Source organism: Chrysochloris asiatica, unplaced genomic scaffold (assembly GCF_000296735.1).
Source record: "Chrysochloris asiatica unplaced genomic scaffold, ChrAsi1.0 scaffold00075, whole genome shotgun sequence".
Taxonomy (NCBI): Eukaryota; Metazoa; Chordata; class Mammalia; order Afrosoricida; family Chrysochloridae; genus Chrysochloris; species Chrysochloris asiatica.
Window position 1 is genome coordinate 12242860 of NW_006408593.1, and position 18013 is coordinate 12260872.

Sequence of the window (18013 nt, forward strand, 5' to 3'; positions counted from 1 at the left end):
ACATTTAGACTCTTGTAAGTACTCAAGAGTACTGGTGAACACTCTGGAATCACACTGTCGTTAAGTGCTATCGAGTCCATTCCAAATCAGAGTGACCCAGTCTAGGGTTCTGAGGCTTTAAATCTTTGTGGCAATAGAACGCCTCATCTTTCCCCAGAGACAAGGCTGGCAGGCACAAATCATGCATACTACATGAGTTCAAACCCTAGCTCCACCATTTTAGCTGTGTGATCTGGAGGTAGCAACTATACTTAAACCAGAGGGTTCTTGTGATGCTGGTGAGGAGGTAGTTGAAAGTCCGGGCACATGGTTTACACTAGTCGATGTGTCTTTTAGTTCAGAGTTCACTGTCACAGAAAATCCTCATATTCCAATCTATGTAACTCTTCTCTCGCTGTTTTCTATTACTTCCTTGCCTGTTTTGTGTTTTGGTTTTATCTCTCCTGAAGCAAAACTTACAGTTCTGCATCTGGTATGAATTTGGGCACACAAGATACTCAACTACTTGTTGCAGGCAAAAAAACTTTTGAGGATGGCTCTGATTTTCCTTTATAAGTCTAAGAGTTGAGGCAGATACCCTCTCCCACATCCTTATTGGCTTGAAACTTGAAGTGGTCAAGATCCATGGAGACAGCCACCACATGGAGGGACATAAAGGGAAACCCAAACAGCCAGTAAATGGTGTTTTGGGAGATGACTGCAGACAGGATGTGCTGTCTGCCGGGCCAGCCTTGACACGGGTAGTTCGAGATTTCTGTCTTTCCTTCAGGCATTACTCCTGGATCCTGGATAGGAAGCCATCAGATGTGACATTCCACCTGCCATTGAAAGGTTGCCCCAATACTTAACAGGCCCCTGGGAAGTTGGAAGTGGTGGTATCACCAGAGTGCTGATTGGCTCTGGCAGGCAAGAGTCAGACAGGATTCCTCCCCACCTAGGACAACAGCACCACACATCTGACTCAGTTCAATGCCCATCACCCCATCGCCACCCTCTCCGTCATCCTCTGTGGAAATAAAATAAATAAATAAATAAAAGAAAGGAAAGGAGCCGGGCGAGGGGCATGTCATCATTTTAATGATGTAGATCTTTGGTGTTTCCCTCATTAGCAGTCAGACTATCCCCTCTCCTCCCACCACAATGTTTCTATGAGTTACAAACAGAAAGGAAATCACATTTTCATACTAAAAACAAAATCATCAGAGCCTTGATTTTCTCCACTAGAAACTACATATACAGTTCAAGATTCCACATGCAACACCTTAAATCACACACCAAGACCTCACATTCTGACCTGGAGTCTCATCCCCTCCCCCAGGCCCGAGCTGGCTTTGGCCTAGGCTCAAGTAATACTGACACCCACAGGTACTCTGAGGCCCTTGCAGGGAGGGAGGAGCTGGGGGAGACAAGTCTGGGAGTGGGCCATCCGACACCCCCCCCGCACACACTGCTGAGTGAGGGCCTGCCCACTGCCCCTTTACCCATCAGGCAAGCTGGTGGGTTTGTCCCCAGTAGTAAGTGCAGGAAGTCCCTATCCTCGGGAACCTGGGCGCCCGGCCCAGCCCGACTGTTTCTATGGGGTGAGGTGAAGCAGAGAGGCTGGAATTGTGGAGGCTCATAGATACAGGGGGTTTCCAGGGCAGCCATTCTTCCTGTCCTTGGGCTCCTGGTGGCCCTGCCCATTGGCGTCTGTGCAGGATGCTTGGCCCAGCTCTGGAAGACTGCTCACCCTCTGGGGCACTCTACACAGGGCTGCGTGCCCAGAGCTCACGTTCCGAGGAGATAGGGAAGCTCATGGCTGACACCTGCTTACTTCTTTGTTCACACTGAGCCCAGCACTGTTGCCCTCCAGGGCTCCGGTTCTGGCAGGCTCCAGTCCCCCAAGGCAGGCCTCCTGTCCACTGTCTGGCCCCTTTCGATCCCCCCACCCTCACACCTCTGTTCCCTGATGCAGCCAGCAGCTCTTCCTCGTGGACAGTTCCCAGTCAGCTGTGAGGTCCGGTCTCTGCTCAGTGGTTCAGGGGAGGCACCAGTGCGCGTGCTTTTGTCTCTACCTGTTCCGAGGCTCCCCGCTGGGGCCAGCAGCATCCGCCCTGCTGCTGCCATCTCCATCTGGAAGGTGGCTGTGATTGGTCAGGTTGCAGTGCAGGGTTGGTCCCTCAGTGCTGGGAAGGGGGACAGGGATAGGGACTGGGGAGGAAGGGGGCAGAGTGGGTGAGGGTGGCTCCTGGCCAGGGGTCCCAGGCTGGTCCCAGGAAGCTGTCCGGGGGCTCAAGCCTCGTTCCGTTAGTTGCCCAGGCTCAGGAAGCAGTCCCCTGGAGGTGGAAGGCTGGGGCGAGGTGGCGCGGGTGGCAGCGGGTTCAGCCCCCGTCTGAGAACTGCGGTGGATACGGTGGCTGACGATGATGTTGTTGCCGAAGCCGCCCATGGAGGCCATGGTGGTGCTCTGCTCCCGCTGCACCACAGCAGTCATGCCCCCCTCCGCCATCAGCCTCTGGATCCTGCTGAGGGCGTCTTCCCCACCGGCACCGTACTCTGAGCCCTCCCCTGGAAGGAAGAAAGCAGGAGAGACTGGGAATGAGCTGTGGCCTGGGCAGTAGACTCAAGGTGACCACTCTGCAGGGTGCTGCTAGCCCAAACACAAATGTCTGTCCTACTTCATTTCTTCTTCTCAGTGCTACTTGTCTGATTAGTGTTGTGTTGTTAAGTGTTGTCAAGTCGCTTCCGATTCATAGCAACACCGTATAAGGGTTTTCTGAGAATGGCTGGTGGGTTTGAACTGTCCACCTGTGGTTGGCTATCCAGTGATTACCTTACAGTGCCATACTGATATAACCCCCTAAAAGCCCATGAGGATGCCTGGGTTTTCACTCTGTTCCCTAGAAGGATTTCTGTGTCGTCTCTCTTCCCCCCTCTAAGTCTCACAAGTGATTCTCACACACTGTTCTCCTAGGACTACATGCCCAATACCACCCTCCTCTTTCTTTGGAGAGCTAACTGCCCAGCCCAGGCCTGAGGCTGCAACCTACCTGCTCAGAGAAGAGGCCAGGGAGGGCTGGCCACCCCCACTGTGAGAGCAGATAAGCTCAGTTCTGCCACTTACAAGCTATGCTACCTTAGATAAGTCCTCGGACATGCCATGTCCTCAGTTTCCTGATGTAAAGTGGGATGAAGTCAGCTGCTCTGCACAATGCTGGACGGAGGAGGTGAGGTGAGGTGAGGTGCAGACAGTGTTCTCAGGACCGGTGACTTCTGGGTAACCCAAGGCTTACAGCCGTGCCAAGCTCAGGAGGATGGGAACCAAGCAGACTGAGGCTGCCAAGGCTGGGCTGAATGAACTAGTCACTTGCTGGCCGATTTGGGGTTTGACTGAATGGGGTGGTAAGGAGTTTTTTTCCATTTTGGGAACTGCTGTCTTTGCGCCCTCTCTGCCCCTTTTCTCTGCCTCACTAGAGCTGGACTTCCAGACCAGCCAGGTTCACAGCTCAGCGGATCTGAGTTCCCAGTGGGCCTCCCCCCTCACCAGTGCTCAGCAGCCTCATGCTAGTGGTCCCTCCTCTGGGTCTTGGTAAAACATCTCTCCTCAGTCCCAGGCCCTGTGTGACCTCTGCACAGCTCCTGTACACATCCTCCTTGGTCAGCTCAGCTCCAGAGCTCAGGGAAACCCGATGGGCTCTTTCCATCCTGCAGCTCCCCGCCTTCTCTGGGGAAAGGTCTTTGGACACCCAGGGCACCTCGGTACCAGCACAACCAAAAGAGTGACCTGGGAAAGGCCCATGGGGACTGCTCAGCACACTCTACCACCCTGTCCCCCACCCCATGCTTTCTAAGAACTCTCTGCTCTGAACAACACCCATCCCTGGAGCTATGGCTGGCTGGCCTCTCCATTGGGAGAGCTACCAGCTCTTTTCAAGTGGCCCCTTGAGGGCAGGTCAGAGCTGTCTTGGGACCCTGAGACCCTGGGCTAGCCCTCCATCCTCTCCTATGACTCGTCAATGGCTCAGAGCTTGACCACCTCTTGTGATGATGGACCATTGTTTACTGACTGGTCTGCCTGCTCCTGACCTCTTCCCTCTCCACGTGGTGCAGAGCCTGGACTTAGCACGCACCCAGGAACTTCCCATCAGATCCCAGGTGTCTGTTCTGAGCCTGCTGTCACACACGCCTGCTCTGCTGCCACCCCATGTCTCAAGTCTACTGACTTTACAGCAAACATCATCTCTCACCAAGTCTCACAAGCCCCCAGCTGAAAGTGGCAGCTCCTCCAGGGTGCCCCCAACTCAGCCCCATGGGTGGCTGTAGTCTCCTCTCAGAACTGGAAGGTGGACTAGGTCTTACTCACTTCTGGGTCCAGTGCCTAACGCATGGGCTTACACTTGTCACATGAATGTATGATGGATACACCTGGAACTTGGTCACCTGGCACCGCTGCCTGCCCACCCCACCCCCATCCCCCTCCCACGGCCACCCTGTTGGGGAAAAGCATTTATATGTCTATTTCCTTTTGGAGTCCTGGTGTGTGGCACTGTGGGTTAATGCACCAGACTGCAAAACCATTTGAACTGCAAAGTTGGCAGTTCAAGCTCACCAGCTGCTCCTCGGACACCCCTATGCAGAGTCGCTATGCGTCATCAGAGTCAACTCGGCAACTTAACAACAACTTCCTTTTTGGACTTGCTCCTTGAGAAAGAGAATCATTTTCTCTAAAATGCCATTAGATTCAGGCGCCTATTACAGCACCTGCCATAAAGTAGTGTTCACAAAAGAGTGACGTAAGGATTCAGAACCACCTCATGAATGGCTTCCCCAGGCGCCGTGTGGACATCTCCAGCTGAGAGTGCTCTCAGCCAGAGCTGGCTTCTCGCCTGGGAACACTAATCCAAGGCTAAGTACCACTGAGATCAGCCGGGACATTCTTAAAGAGGAAAAAAATATAGGGGCCTGAAGGCAACAGCAGTCATGGCCAGGGACCCAAGCTCTCAGTACCAGAAGCAGCGGGGACTGTATCCTATCTGGCAGCAAAAGCGTTTTTCTTTGAAAAATGGTAAAGTGATTTGATGTTGATAAGCAATCTTTTCCTTGGCAAGATCTACGCTACATTCTAGATGTAAAGGCCAGTGTGGGGCCAGCAACTTCCTACAATGCCTTGTGCCTGGATATAATTGTGGGGCTTCACTGTCCAGAAGAGGGAAGCAAGGGTCAGCAAGTCAGAGGTGGCATATAGCCTTTCTTGACCTCAGGCCGCAGGCAGAGTGATCTTTTAGTTCCTGTCTTTTCACATCACAGCTACTCTCTTCAACAAACAAGATGGAAACACAGAAGGCCTTTTACCAGTGGTCAGAGGCAGTGCCATAGGCAGGGCCGAGGCTCAGGGTCCAGGCCTTGCATCAGCTCAATCCATTCCATCTACACATGTCCTGGGTGTCTACTGTACACCAGGCAGGAACGGTGCCCAAGCTGGGAGCAAACAGTGAACACACACAGTCCCTGCATCCACTGAGAAAGATGAGTCAAGAGCCACCATACAGAGAGCTGAGGGCAGTGAGGAAAGCCCAGGGTGTGCTCTCTACACTGTCTGAGCACCCCCTCTTGGCCAGCAGTTGGAGGGAAGCCTGCTTCTGGGTCCAAGGCATGATTTGGAAAGGGTCAAACATTTCCACTAAGGAAAGCTGGACAGATAGATGCAAGTTCTCTCATGGAGGACCCCTTCCTACAAGTCTTGAAAGAAGAGCGCCATTTTAACTGAATTTTTATAGAACAAGAAAATGAGAAGCATTCTGGGGACCCCTCAGTGCTATCAGGAAATGGAAAAATTGGGGCCCGTGTGTGAATGTATACACAGGTGGGAACCACCTTCCAGCTAAGACTGGAAGAAGGGTTAACCTCTCTGCCCAGGTGTTTCTTGCCCATGTTCGTGCCAACCTGGCTGCATTTTGCCAAGATGAGGCTGTGAGGCCAGGCTGGAAGGGAGCAGGTGGTGTGCACAGCAGCAGTGCTGTCTACTGGGTGGGGAACTTGAGCAGAGGGGTTTGTCAGTCAGTGGGTGAGCGCCTCAGAACAAGGCGAGCAACCTCTCCTACATCCAAGCACACAAGCACACTGCTTTCTAGGATCGGGGCTGTCTGTCTGAAAGGGACTGTGGTGCTTAGAAAATCTGGAGTCCAGAGCTTTAGGCGAAGTCCCCAGGGTTCCAGGTGGATGCGGTGAGCTGCCTGACCCTGCCAAGACTCATAGCCGGGCATCTCTCCTCTTGCTGACTTGGGATGGGCTCACCACTCCCCACACCTCCCGGAGCCGCTGCTTCTTGAAATGGAGCGCTCTCTCCCTCCTACCCACCCTCCACATACTCCCTCCACAAGAAGAGAGAGAGTCACTTAGATCAATGAAATGAAAAACAAAAATCCAGATAAACAAGAATTCTCTTCTTGGAGGTGGCAGGCCCTGTCCCGAGCTCCTCCTGGATGCCACCTATAGCTACTTCCCAAGCTGAGCCTGTCAACTGCTCTCCCTGCCTAGTTCGCCATGTGCATACATGCCCTGGACATATACCTGCCAGCAGTCCTCTAAGCAGTGAGGGTGTGCGAGCTTGGTGCCCTTGCACGTGTGCCCCCTCAGTCAGGAAGGCCACCCACCCCACCCACCATGCTGCCCAACTCCTACTCCTCCCATAAGATGCAGTGCAGGGGTCTCCTCCCCAGAAGGCTCCTCAGAGGCCCCGACTCTAGTATGCTCAGAAGACTTTCTGTCTGCTCCTGAGCCTGTCGCCCACCCTAGTCTGAGAGCTACTTAACGGGTACATGGCTAGGAAATCACCTCCCCAAACACCCCCCCCCCCCCCCCCCCCGCCTACTCGCCCCGAGTTATCGGGGGACAGCTCATCAAGGCTGCCCTCCTGGGAGGGGGAGGATAAAGATCCTGTGATGGCTTCTGTGAGCTGCCTGGAGTCCATGGGAACCTGCAGAAGTAGGTCTGGGGATGGCAGACACAGCTCTCCACTCCTCTCAGCACTGAGTCTCAGGGTTGCAACAGGCCATCCCACCGAGCATGGTCAGCTGCTGAGTCCACAAAGAGCCATGGGCCTCAAATGGAGGAAGTGGGCTGGGACCAAGACTAAACAGTGAGAGGGCTGGTCCCCTAGGGAGGCTGCCACACAGTCAGTCATTCCTGGGGTGACACCGGCACATCTGTTGATCTTTGCCAGATTGATTCCACGGTCTCTCCTCCCCAGTTCCCTTTGAATGGCTCAACACAGACCCAGACAATGTGGGTCTGGCTTGGTGTTGGGCCCAGCAAGGGGCCTGGGGGCTGAGGAGAAGGTCTGAGTGAGAACAGCCTACATAGCACAGCTGCTGCCAGACTCCAAAGGGACCCCAGCTCTACTCCTGGGGTGCGCTAATTGCCTCTTAGAGGTGTGAGGCCAGCACAGAAGCAGCCGAGGCTGGCTGAGCCACACTTGAGAAACTGGTCTGCCAGGTTGCAGCCAAGGTGGCATGAGCCAGGAGTTCCAGTCCTTAATCTGCTGTACCAGCTCACCCCATGCTCCGAGCAGGGATGTTGGTCTTTGGAAGGGCCTCTCCTGCAGGCCTATCCAGTGTGGGGGGAGAGGGAGGTCAGGGCACTTGGTGGGAACTGAGCAAAGCTGCCCCTGGAAATGGAGTAGCAGCTCAGGGAAAGGACACTCTGCTTGAGGAGGCTCTTGATGCACCGTGTGGGCACTGTCCAGACATGTGAGGGGATTCACCCAGGCAAGAAGTGGCACTCTCAGCACTACCTGTCCATGCTGAGGGACCAGGAGCCTCTACCAGGAGGGGTGATGATGCTTCCAGCCCCTCTGCCCTACCCCACCCCCAGCACTGAATGGTCCTACCTTCACCCGGACCTGAGGCTGCCGCCCCTAGGTCCTGTACCTCCCTCTCGGTCTGTGTCTCGGCATTCTGCAACTGAAGGGCCAGAGTCTGGGTGCCCTGAGATGTCACTGAGGTGGTGGGGTTCCGGGGCTGCAGCCCAATGGCATTCATCAAACCCATGTCTCTGTCTGTCCTCCATGTGGCTCTGCTGGTTCTAGGGAGAGAGGCAAACTGAAGTCAGGCAGGGTGGGGCCGGTGTTCCTTATAGTGCTCTGCTGGCCCACCATGTCTCAAACCTGGGATGAAGTAGGAGACCACAGACCATCCAATCTGAACCCAATATGGGTCTTTTAGGAAAGTGAAGATGGTTATTCTCTAGATTCAGGAAGCCCCCAGCTGAGATCCATGGGAAACAGGGTAAGCAGTGGAGGACAGTCTAGTTTCTTTTGTTAGCTTTATACTCTTTCTAACTATGTGCTGATAAAATTTCAGTTGACATTCTTAGATATTTCTACATGGTCTGAGATTTCTGCATTGAAAAAAATAAAAAAAAGACCTGGGATTTTTATAGTGTTATCCTGGGATCCTCCAACCATGGCTTCTTAAAGACCCTTGCAGGTAGGACACCAAAACTGTCTTACACTTACAGCCCAATCCCAAACCCAAGCCTAAAGACTAGTTTCTAGTCACTGACCCTTGGAATAATTGGAGCTGGCAGAAGAGGGAGCCCAGGGCCTATAATATGGTTACCAGACATGCATATTTCTAGCTGTTTCTGGAGACAATACCTCCAGTATGGCCCTCAACTCTTACAGGATGTGGTGACTGACTGGGTTTATCATCTACTCAGCATTCCCCTCTCCAAATGTTCCCACCTTCATTAGTGAGTTAAATACTAAGAGGATTGGTGTCAGATTCCTCTAAGTCCCCTTGAGCTCTCTCAGATAGGCCAAAGAGCAGACTTCCCAGGGCAGCATCTTTCTCCAAGGCCCTGTCCTCTCTCTCTCTCCCCACAACTGTACACCGATACCATGGCGAGGAGGGCAGAAGGCTGAGGGCTTCCCAGTTTATTCTGAAGCAAGACTCTTGAGAGCAATAGTTTTTGTTCTCTTTCTTGTCTGTGAAACCCTTTTCTCAAATGAAATTGGAGGCCAGAGCTCAGAATCTGAAGCAGGTCCAAGGGGAGCTGCTATGGCTAAGGAGAACATTGCTTCAGCTTACCCAGGCCGCTCGCTGCTCCGGCTGTTGGAGTGGATAGTGAAGACAGACTCACTCAGCTGGTCCCAGTAGTACTCAATCCCAGTGTTTAAGGCTCTAGAAAGTGTTTGGGAAGAGTGGAGAAGCAAAGATGGAATCAGAGAGGGAACCACAAGGGTGCCACAGAGTTTCTGGGCTTGGGGAGGGGGGCTGTGGCTTAGCAGCGATTCTCTCTCTCTCTCTCTCCTGGGGCTGGGGCTGGGGCTGGGGCAGGACCAGAGACACTCACTCCTTCAAGAGGGTGCTGAGTGTGGAGCAGCTCAACAAATCGTTCATGGTCCTAGTGCCTGTGGTTATAGCCTCTTCTTCCCTCAGACAAGCCTAACCCATTCCCTCTGGGGTAAGCGATGGCTAAGAAATACCAACACCGGATTCAGGCAGTGATTTCTGTGTGTTCTCCAGATGAAGAGAAAGAAACGAAGACCATGGGAGAAAGGCCCATTGGAGAGACAAGTGACATGGGTAGCTGTGCCTAGAGGGGGCACTTCAGTGGCCCTTGCTACGGGGATTCCCTGCTGCCACCGGGTCAGGAGGAAGGAGAATCAGGGCACCCTTCCAGTTTTCTTTTGCCTGGAGCTCACGTTTGTCTAGGTTGGAAGAAAGCCCACAATGAGCCAGAAGGACCCTCTTGTTTTCAGAACCCAGCTCCCCCTTGGCCAGGGTAGGCTGACAAAGTGCTCCTAGAATCCCAGATGCTGCCATGAGTGCTCACGCCTTTCTTAAGCGAACACTGTCAAGTGGCTGCAGAGAGAAGTTGCCATCTACCCAGGTCTCTGGGCTGCCAAGTTTCCTGGGCACTTCTTTCTCTTGCTGCGATGGGCTCACAAGGAGCACCTTCCCATCTCACGCTGGCACAGCTGCTGCCAGAGGGAAGAGGTGTCCTCCTATCTTTCCAAGCTGGTCTGCCACTGCAGGCAGCAAGCCTGGCTGATGGTGGTGGGTCCCAGACCATTCGGCTGCCCTGTTACCCATTTCCTCCTGAAAGAGGCATTACTGAGCACCAGTCCCCGTGGCAGGGGAAGTGCTGGGGGGAGGCATCGCTGAGCCCCCTGCTTAGCTCTCCTGGGCAGGGTATGTGCTTGAAGAGCACTGCCAAGATTTCATCCCAGAGGCCCAGGTCACTTCCCGTAACAACAGAGCGCACACTTCAATAGGGGACCAAAAAAAAAGAAAGTGAAAGTCAGTGGATTGTGTGGCTTAACCGGTGCCTCTGCCCCTAAGTAGGTGCTGAAAGTCTTCACTTTAGGCCACAGGTAGTTAGAGCTCCATTTTAGGAAGCAGAGCTGGGGCATGACGTAACAAGTCATGAGAAGACCGCCGAGGAGCTGAAGCTCTGAAGAGACCAGGACTTTCCTCCAGAGCCAGAGAGGAAGCCGTCCCCTAGAGCTCACACCCTAAAGGCCATTTCCAGTCTCCTAAACTGTGAGGAAATAAATGTGTTTGTTACAACCGCCCACTTGTGAGATTTCTGTTATAGCAGCACTAGAGAACAAAGACAGCAGGGAAGAGGAGTTTGGGGGGAACTGTGAGACACTTTCTTCCAAGCCCTGAGGATTACACAGGTCAGACACCTGACAGGGATTGGATGAGGAGGGCTTTGTGTCAGAGGGGGATCTGTTACGTGGTCGTTCGCTGTCACCAGTCAATTCTGACTTATGACGGCCCGTGTGTGAAGCAGAACTGGTCCACAGGGTTTTCAAGCCTGTGACTTTCAGAAGTACATCACCAGGCCTGTCATCTAAGGCACTTCTCGATGGGTTCGAACCACCCACCTTTGGGCTAATAGTCAAGTTCTTAACACTTGCATCACCCAGGGACCCTATAACTAAGCCCAAGTCAGTCTTCACAGGGTCACTAAGATTCTGGGTCACAGGCATCAGTGAGGGAAAACTAAGTTTCGTTGAGAGGACAGAGCCATGCCAAACCAAAGGGCCCTTCCCTTCACTCTGTACTCAGTGCCCTTTGGAGGGTGGCCGGGCTATGGATTGGTTACGATCAGTTTGGGCCACCCCTGTAAAAGGTGGTATAGCTCCTTCCTCTTTCAAAACCCTGTGGAAGCTGAGGTGACAGATCTTTAGTCAGGCAAGAGGCAAATGGCCAGAAGTCAACTGGCCTCCAATGGCAGATGCATCCAAACACAAAGTCATTATTGTAATTTTTAGCAAGCAATCTGGCTGTGTTGGGTACTATGTGAAGTCCATCACTAGGGAGTCTCTGATTTACGAGATTTATTGACAGGCGGCAGATCCCATCTCTGAAATTCTTACTACCTGGGGCTGGCTTAAGACCGCGAACCTTCACTAAACCACACATGATCAGGAACCTTCCTTCTAGTGTCAGATAAGATGTCACCAGAAGGCCCAGTGTCTGTCCTGGGAATGTCAATGTACTGCTTGTGGCCATACGGTCCCTCAAACACTGTCCATCTGAGCTGCATGCCTAGCTACTTCAGTAAAGACACTTACTGAAGAGGCCACCTGCCAAGCAGAATGGGGGTTCTGGTTACTGTATCGGGCATACTGCTCCACTCTCCCCCATCACGCTCATCCTTCCTGCTCCCCCCAAACAGGCCTAATTCTAAGCCCTAATATATTCTACTTTCTGTTATCAGAATAGCTTGACTATTGCAAGCTCAGGGGTTTGGTTTACATTCCAGGTACTGAACCAAGGAGTCTGCTCTGGCTACTGAAACTCAGTCTTTAATACTTAGGTTTCTGTCTATGAGCTAAACAATGACCCTAGCTATCTCCTTCCTTCTTGAATCTTAGAATGAATGAGTCACTGTTTGGTCAGGGTTCCTCCTGGAAGCTAGGCAAACATACAGAGAGAGGAGGAAGAAGGGGAAGGCCAATCAGGGTTGAAATTTCAAACGGCTTCCCGCAGCAGCCATCTGTTAACTGTGCTTCTGGGCCTGGCTCACTGATTTCCTCACTGCTTGGACCGTCCTGGCTTCCTTGGTGGTCACACGCTCTCACCACAGAGCGTCTGGACCAGAACTACCCAGTTTCTTGTAAGAACATTCTTCTTTCATCTTTCAGTTACATGGTTGCAGAGGCTTGGACCAACAAGGTTGTCTCCTTAGAAAGAGGGACTGTTTCCAAAGAGACTGGCATTTACCTCCACTGTCTCTGCAGATGTGAAAAAGAGCTGGCACCTGGCACTTGTGGGTTAGCCTGAAAGAGGTCGCCTCTGTGGCAATTTTGGCTCCCCTGTGGATTCAGAGGTGTGCCTATACCCTCCTTGGTCAATGAGGTTTGATTATAATGACTGTTTACAGTGATAGCTGTGCTAGCTCCCTCCTTAAGGATAGAGCTGGGGCCTTGTCTGGAGTCGCACACTTGGCCAAAAGGCCAGATGGCCCATAGTCCCAGCCTACTTCTCTTCTGATAAGAGTCTCTCAATTCCATCACCCTCCGCCCCTGTCATTGTAGGGCCGATCTCGAAAGCCGGAAGTGAGCGAGCACCCCCTCACACCAATCTGGTATTTTATACCCAATATGGTTATCAGTGGGGGTGTTGGCTGGGCTGGCGGTCAGCCAGAGGCACAGCAGCAGTTTGTGAGGAATGGCGGGTGGGGAGAGCTAAGCCTCACTTGGAGGCAGAGTGGGGTGACTGGGCTGACGGCCACTGTAGCAGCACTGAATACAATGGGGCTGAAGGGCCCCTTGTGATCTTTTCAGCTAGCCTAAGACCTTCTTCCCTGGGACAGAGGGAGTGTCTTGTTAAGCTTTTTTTGTACTGGTAAGGTGGTGGCATACTGTGGGGGAGAGAGGGGTATTAGTAGCACAAGAGATGCGTATTTGTCCTAAGAGGCCTGTTCTTTCTTCTGTCTTTGTGCTTGGAGAGAGAACTGAGATGGAGACAAGGGAAGAGAAATCAAGAGCAGGATGGAGCACAAAATGAGGTGCAGTCGCTTGTGCCTGGGACAAAGGCAGACAACCACCTGCTTTAGAGGGAGGGCTGCAATCTTGGCCCAGCTGGCTGGCTGCATCCTGTGCCCTTGGGAAAGGGTGTGCCAGGGAGCTGCGTCACATGGGGATAGGCAGCTGCCTACTAAAGAGACAACAGTCCTGAGCTCCTGCATCCCTATTTGTTCCCCAGTTACGTCTGAGCACTGTTTAAAAGATGGTCATGTTCTCACTGATCCACTCTCACTTTCCACTGCATCTGTCACCTGACCCGGTTACATGTTGAAACCTGGTCTAGATCAAGGGTTCTATACTGTGGTGCTTTGTCTACCCAACGTCAGTCAGGTCTATTTTTCTCTGCAGTGAGTCACTTGCTTTCATCAGAATTTTAAAGGGATTTTTTTTTTTTATCCAAAAAGGATTAAGAACTGACTACAGTTAAGACTACAGTTTTCAGTAGGATCACACCTCAGTGTAAAGAAAATGAAAATCCTCACGAATGGACCAAGAAATAACATCATGATAAACCAAAAAACTACTGAAGCTGTCGAAGATTTCATTTTGCTTGGGTCTACAATCAACACTCATGGAAGTTTCGTGGTTCTTAAGTGCCACAGAGTCTGTTCTGCCTCATAGTGACCCTGTATAAGGTTTCTGAAGCATTTAAGACTTTGTGGAGCAGAAAGTCTCATCTTCCTCCTGTGGAATGGCTGGCGAACTTGAACTGCGGACCATGTGGTTTGCAGTTCAGAGCTTACCATATGGAGACCACGCTCCAGTCAAGAAATAAAATAACTTACTGCATTATGCGAATCTGCTGCAAACAAACCTGTTTAAAATGCTAAAAAAACAAAAATGTCACCTTAAGGACAACGGTGTGCCTGGCCCAAGCTATGGTATTTTCAATTGTCTCATATGCACGCAGAAGCATGGACAATGGATGAATGAAGTATGAACTGTAGTGTTGGTGAAGGTTACTGACTATATGTCACATCTGTTTTGGGAGGAGTAAGCCAGACTGCTTCTTCACAGCAATGATGGTGAGACTTCATCTTTCCTACTTTGAACATGTCAGGAAGGACGAGTCCCTGGTGAAGGACATCATGCTTGGTCAAGTGGTGGATCAGTGAAAAAGAGGAAGACCCTCAAATGCGATGGATTGGCACAGTGGCAGCAACAACAGGATCAAACATAGCAATTGGGAGGGTGGCACGGGAACAGAGAGTACGTCGTTCTGTTATGCGTAAGGTCGCCATGAGTCAGAACCAACTTGGTGGCACCTAACAGCAGCCAACAACAACAGGTGAGAGCCCTGGCCTCAGAGTTAGGATGCCCAGTTCTGTCACTGAGTGAGTCTGAACTTCCTTACCTGCACACCATTCACAGTCTTCCCAACCTGCGGCAAGACACTGTAGAGATACGAAAATGAAAACTGGGGAAACTTTGAGCAACTTGGGACAAAGTCAAAGTCTATCTTAATTTACATGACATCTATAGCCAAAAGGCTGGCAGTTCAAATCCAGCAGTCTCTTCCCAGGAAAAAGATGAGGTTGCTCCTATAAGATTCACAGTCTCAAAAACCCAATATTGAGTCGCTATGAGTCAGAACTGACTCAATTGACAGTGAGTTTATAAAGCTCTGGGTCTAAGATTTGGGGCACTTGCTAACCTGAACCAAGATCTCAGGAGCAACAGCAACACCAACAAAGACAGGTTTTACTAGTTCTTTTTCTGTTCAACATAGTCTGTTTGAGGTGTCATAGCTAGTGCCAGCTTAGTCACGGGAGAGGCTCCAGTTCCTGGAGGGAAGAAACCCCAACCAGCCCAAGATGGCTCCAGCCTGCTAAGGCTCTGTGATGCTGAAGATGACATACGGGGAGAGAAGAGAAAATGGAGGCCAAAGCCAGCTTTAGGTTTGGCTGAGGTGTCGGTGAGTCACATCAATTATGTAGGTTGGGGTTTGCTATGTGACCAAGACAATCTACATTTAGAGAGTCTGCCTCTATAAGAGCAGATCTCTTTTGTAAGGGAGGGGCTGTGAGTTTGGTTTGGACAAAGATTACTGGTTGTAGCCATAAACAAAGCAACACTGCTGAAGAACATCATGGCTTGTAATGACAGCATTGGCAAGAGTAAAACAATGATCCAGATTTCTGTCAGTTTGGGGAGAGATGCCTATTAGAGTCCTCTGAATATGGGTGCGCTAGGGGGAAAGGCAGAACAGAAAGACCCAGCACCTGGGCTAAAGGTGGCATAGTTGGGAAGGAAGCAGACGGTGTTCTGAAAAGGCTCAAGTAAGAGTGAAGGCAGCTCTCAACACTGCAATCTCCCAGCTCAAGAGCAGGCTGCCGAGGTCAGGTAGAGACAGCTGTATCTCTTTGAATGGTGCCCCCAAAATTAAAGATGGAATGAAAGCTGTCTTTAGAACCAGGTCTTCTTTCTCCTGGGCCACTGTCCAACATAGCTGTCAAGGGCTCAATAGCTAATTACTTACCTGGAATCCAAACACACATTTTAGGAAAGACACTTACGTTTCCCATGTAAAGATGTCATGGAGACTCCCAATAGCCAGACCCCCCACACCCCCAAGACCAGTCACACAGCTCTGTGAGCTACAGCACAGTCAGTAAAAGCTTCAGGATGGCCTGGGGGCAGAAGTGGCATTTAGTCAGCGGGAGTCCTGCGGTGTCCTACGCAGCAATCAGCCTGATCTGCACTGAAGCAGAGAGCACCACGCTCCCTACCTGGCTGGCTCTTGAAATTGATGACAAACCTGGCTGGCTACCAGGTCTTGAGTAAACAGGTGCCTGGAGAGACTTCTAGCCTCCAAAAAGCCAGAGGAAGGGGAAGGGGTATCATCAGGACTTTAAATCCTTCCTACCATTCACTTCAGGACCAGATAATAATCGTTTTGATTTGAAACTCTGATTTTTTTATTCTGCCCTCACTAGGATGAGCAAGAGCCTCAAGTAGAAAGGAAAACAGGCAGGACACAGACAGAGCCAGGCTGCCAGAGATCAGTAGCTTGACAAATTAGGGTTTTAACAATACTTTCCTTCCAATTTTATTTAAGTTAATGTCTCTGGCATTTACACAAACCTAAGACCACCTGTTGAATTTTTAAAAAAGGGTTTTAAAAAAATCCTTGATAGCTCTGCTTTTGCCTGCAGGGAAACTTTACTATCACTAGGAAACCAGAGAACAATGAGGAAAACAAGAAAATACTGCTTTAGCTTCAAGAAGATAAAATAATGAGACCAGCCGTTTGAAGCTATCCAGAACAGAGAGCTAACCTTGCCCCCAGTCCCTGAGTAAAGAGAACCTTTAAGGATAATGTGGAGAATAAGGCAGACTCTAGCAGGGTTTCATTTTCCATCTAAAAGACATCATCTCACTGCCAAGGTCCAGAAATGCTGATCACTCCAGTTCTTGGCTAGATGACCCACCCTCCCCATGTGCCCCACCGCTTCCCACCACCCCAATCCTGAGCCACTCACTCTGGTCGGCATATGACTAGGTCTCCTTTGTTGGTACCATAGGCAAGGCCAAGCCCCGGCTCCGGCAGCCAACGGGCAGAGTTGATGCTGACATGTCTCCGCTGGTCAGCAGGCATGGGGTAGAGGACGTTGAAAACTCTCTGGGTTGGGGAGAAAGAGGAAAGAAACCATGTGTTATCATGAACATTATCATCCAGGGAGAAACCAAGTCCCTTCTAGTGTGTGAAGCAGGTTAACTCCAGATGGGGAAGAGAAGGCTACGCGGGGAAATCGGGTGAGTCTTAGCACATGTCTGGGAACTCGGGAGTGGTAGAGGGGAGGAGGGTGGAGTCCTCTTATTTTTGGTAGAAGTAGAATTCTTTCAAGAAACAGCAGGGGCTGAAATGAACTTTTCTCCATAGAGCCTGCAGCACTTCTAACTTCATTGTTTTAAGGTAATCCCAGGAAAGCACAGCACTCCTGGAGGGACTGCCCCTAACGTCCCTCTGACCAGACCAACCAGTGAAAAGCCAACCTGGGCTGTAGTCACATTACCATGGAAATTAAAGTACCTCACAGCAATGGGGAACTGGAGGTGACAGGGGGGCGGAAGGGGGTGATAACATTAGAGAACATTTTTAATTCATCTAATTAAAAGCAATGTTAAAACTGCTATTGTTAAGAGAATCTAAAAGGTGCAGTAAGATGTAAGGAGCAGGGCAAAGGGGAATCTTGAACACGCGGGTATACAGTTTCTTTTGAGATTATATAAACCACCCTTAACTGGCTCATTTCCATTTCTCAAAGAGAGATTTCTTTCAGCATCTCTCCAAGTTTGCCTTTTCTCAGGGAGCAACTTTAGCTCAGCCCAGGGTTTGGAAGATGGGAAAAAGCCAGCTTCATCAGTCTCTCTGGCCACGGACTCACAAGATTCCCAGAAGCAGCATTAGCCAGACACAGGGGAAATCAGAGCAGACCAGGAAAGAACTAAAGGCAGGGACTTGAGCGTTGGAAAGGCCTGGGTCTGAGCCCTGGACATAACCAACCAACAACTCCTCTAAACCTCCCAGACTAAAGAGACAATTGAAATCAGTGGGGAGAGTAAGAGAGATGATGTTTTTAAAACACCTGGAGCAGCGCAAGCTCATAAATGACAGTATTATTACTATTCACCTACATCTGGGGCCTCATAAAAGGTCAGTGGGGCTGTATAAAGGGTACTTGTGGCTGAGAATCTATAAGATGGAGTCTGTCACTATGCTGGTCATCCCTAGTCTTAACCATTTTAAATCTATAGACTAGGGATGAACTTCACCTGCCATTAGCTGCCCTTAAGGGTTGATGGGCAGAATAAAAATGATAGGAGGAGAATATAACTTAGAAAGTAATAAAGCAAATGAATTTAGGATGGTAAAATGATCATAGTAATAATTTTTCTGAATATCATTATGAGAGCTCCCTTTTCCCTTCCCAATTGAGCTCAGGGCTCATGATAAGGAAGGCTGGATCTGAGAACACTTGGGTT

At 50.8% G+C, this 18013-nt stretch overlaps 1 protein-coding gene across 3 annotated transcripts in view; it reads right to left on the bottom strand.

Moving 5' to 3' along the window:
- Positions 1–2050: 2050 nt before the first annotated feature.
- Positions 2051–18013, bottom strand: part of AMBRA1 (autophagy/beclin-1 regulator 1) — a 148897-nt gene continuing 132934 nt past the window's right edge. For all 3 annotated transcript variants that reach the window (XM_006865059.1, XM_006865058.1, XM_006865057.1), the window contains 4 exons: positions 16510–16649; positions 9069–9161; positions 7868–8061; positions 2051–2547 (listed from right to left, as the gene is read on the bottom strand). In XM_006865059.1, coding sequence (XP_006865121.1) covers positions 2051–2547; positions 7868–8061; positions 9069–9161; positions 16510–16649 — 924 coding nt within the window. The remainder of the gene's footprint in view (positions 2548–7867; positions 8062–9068; positions 9162–16509; positions 16650–18013) is intronic.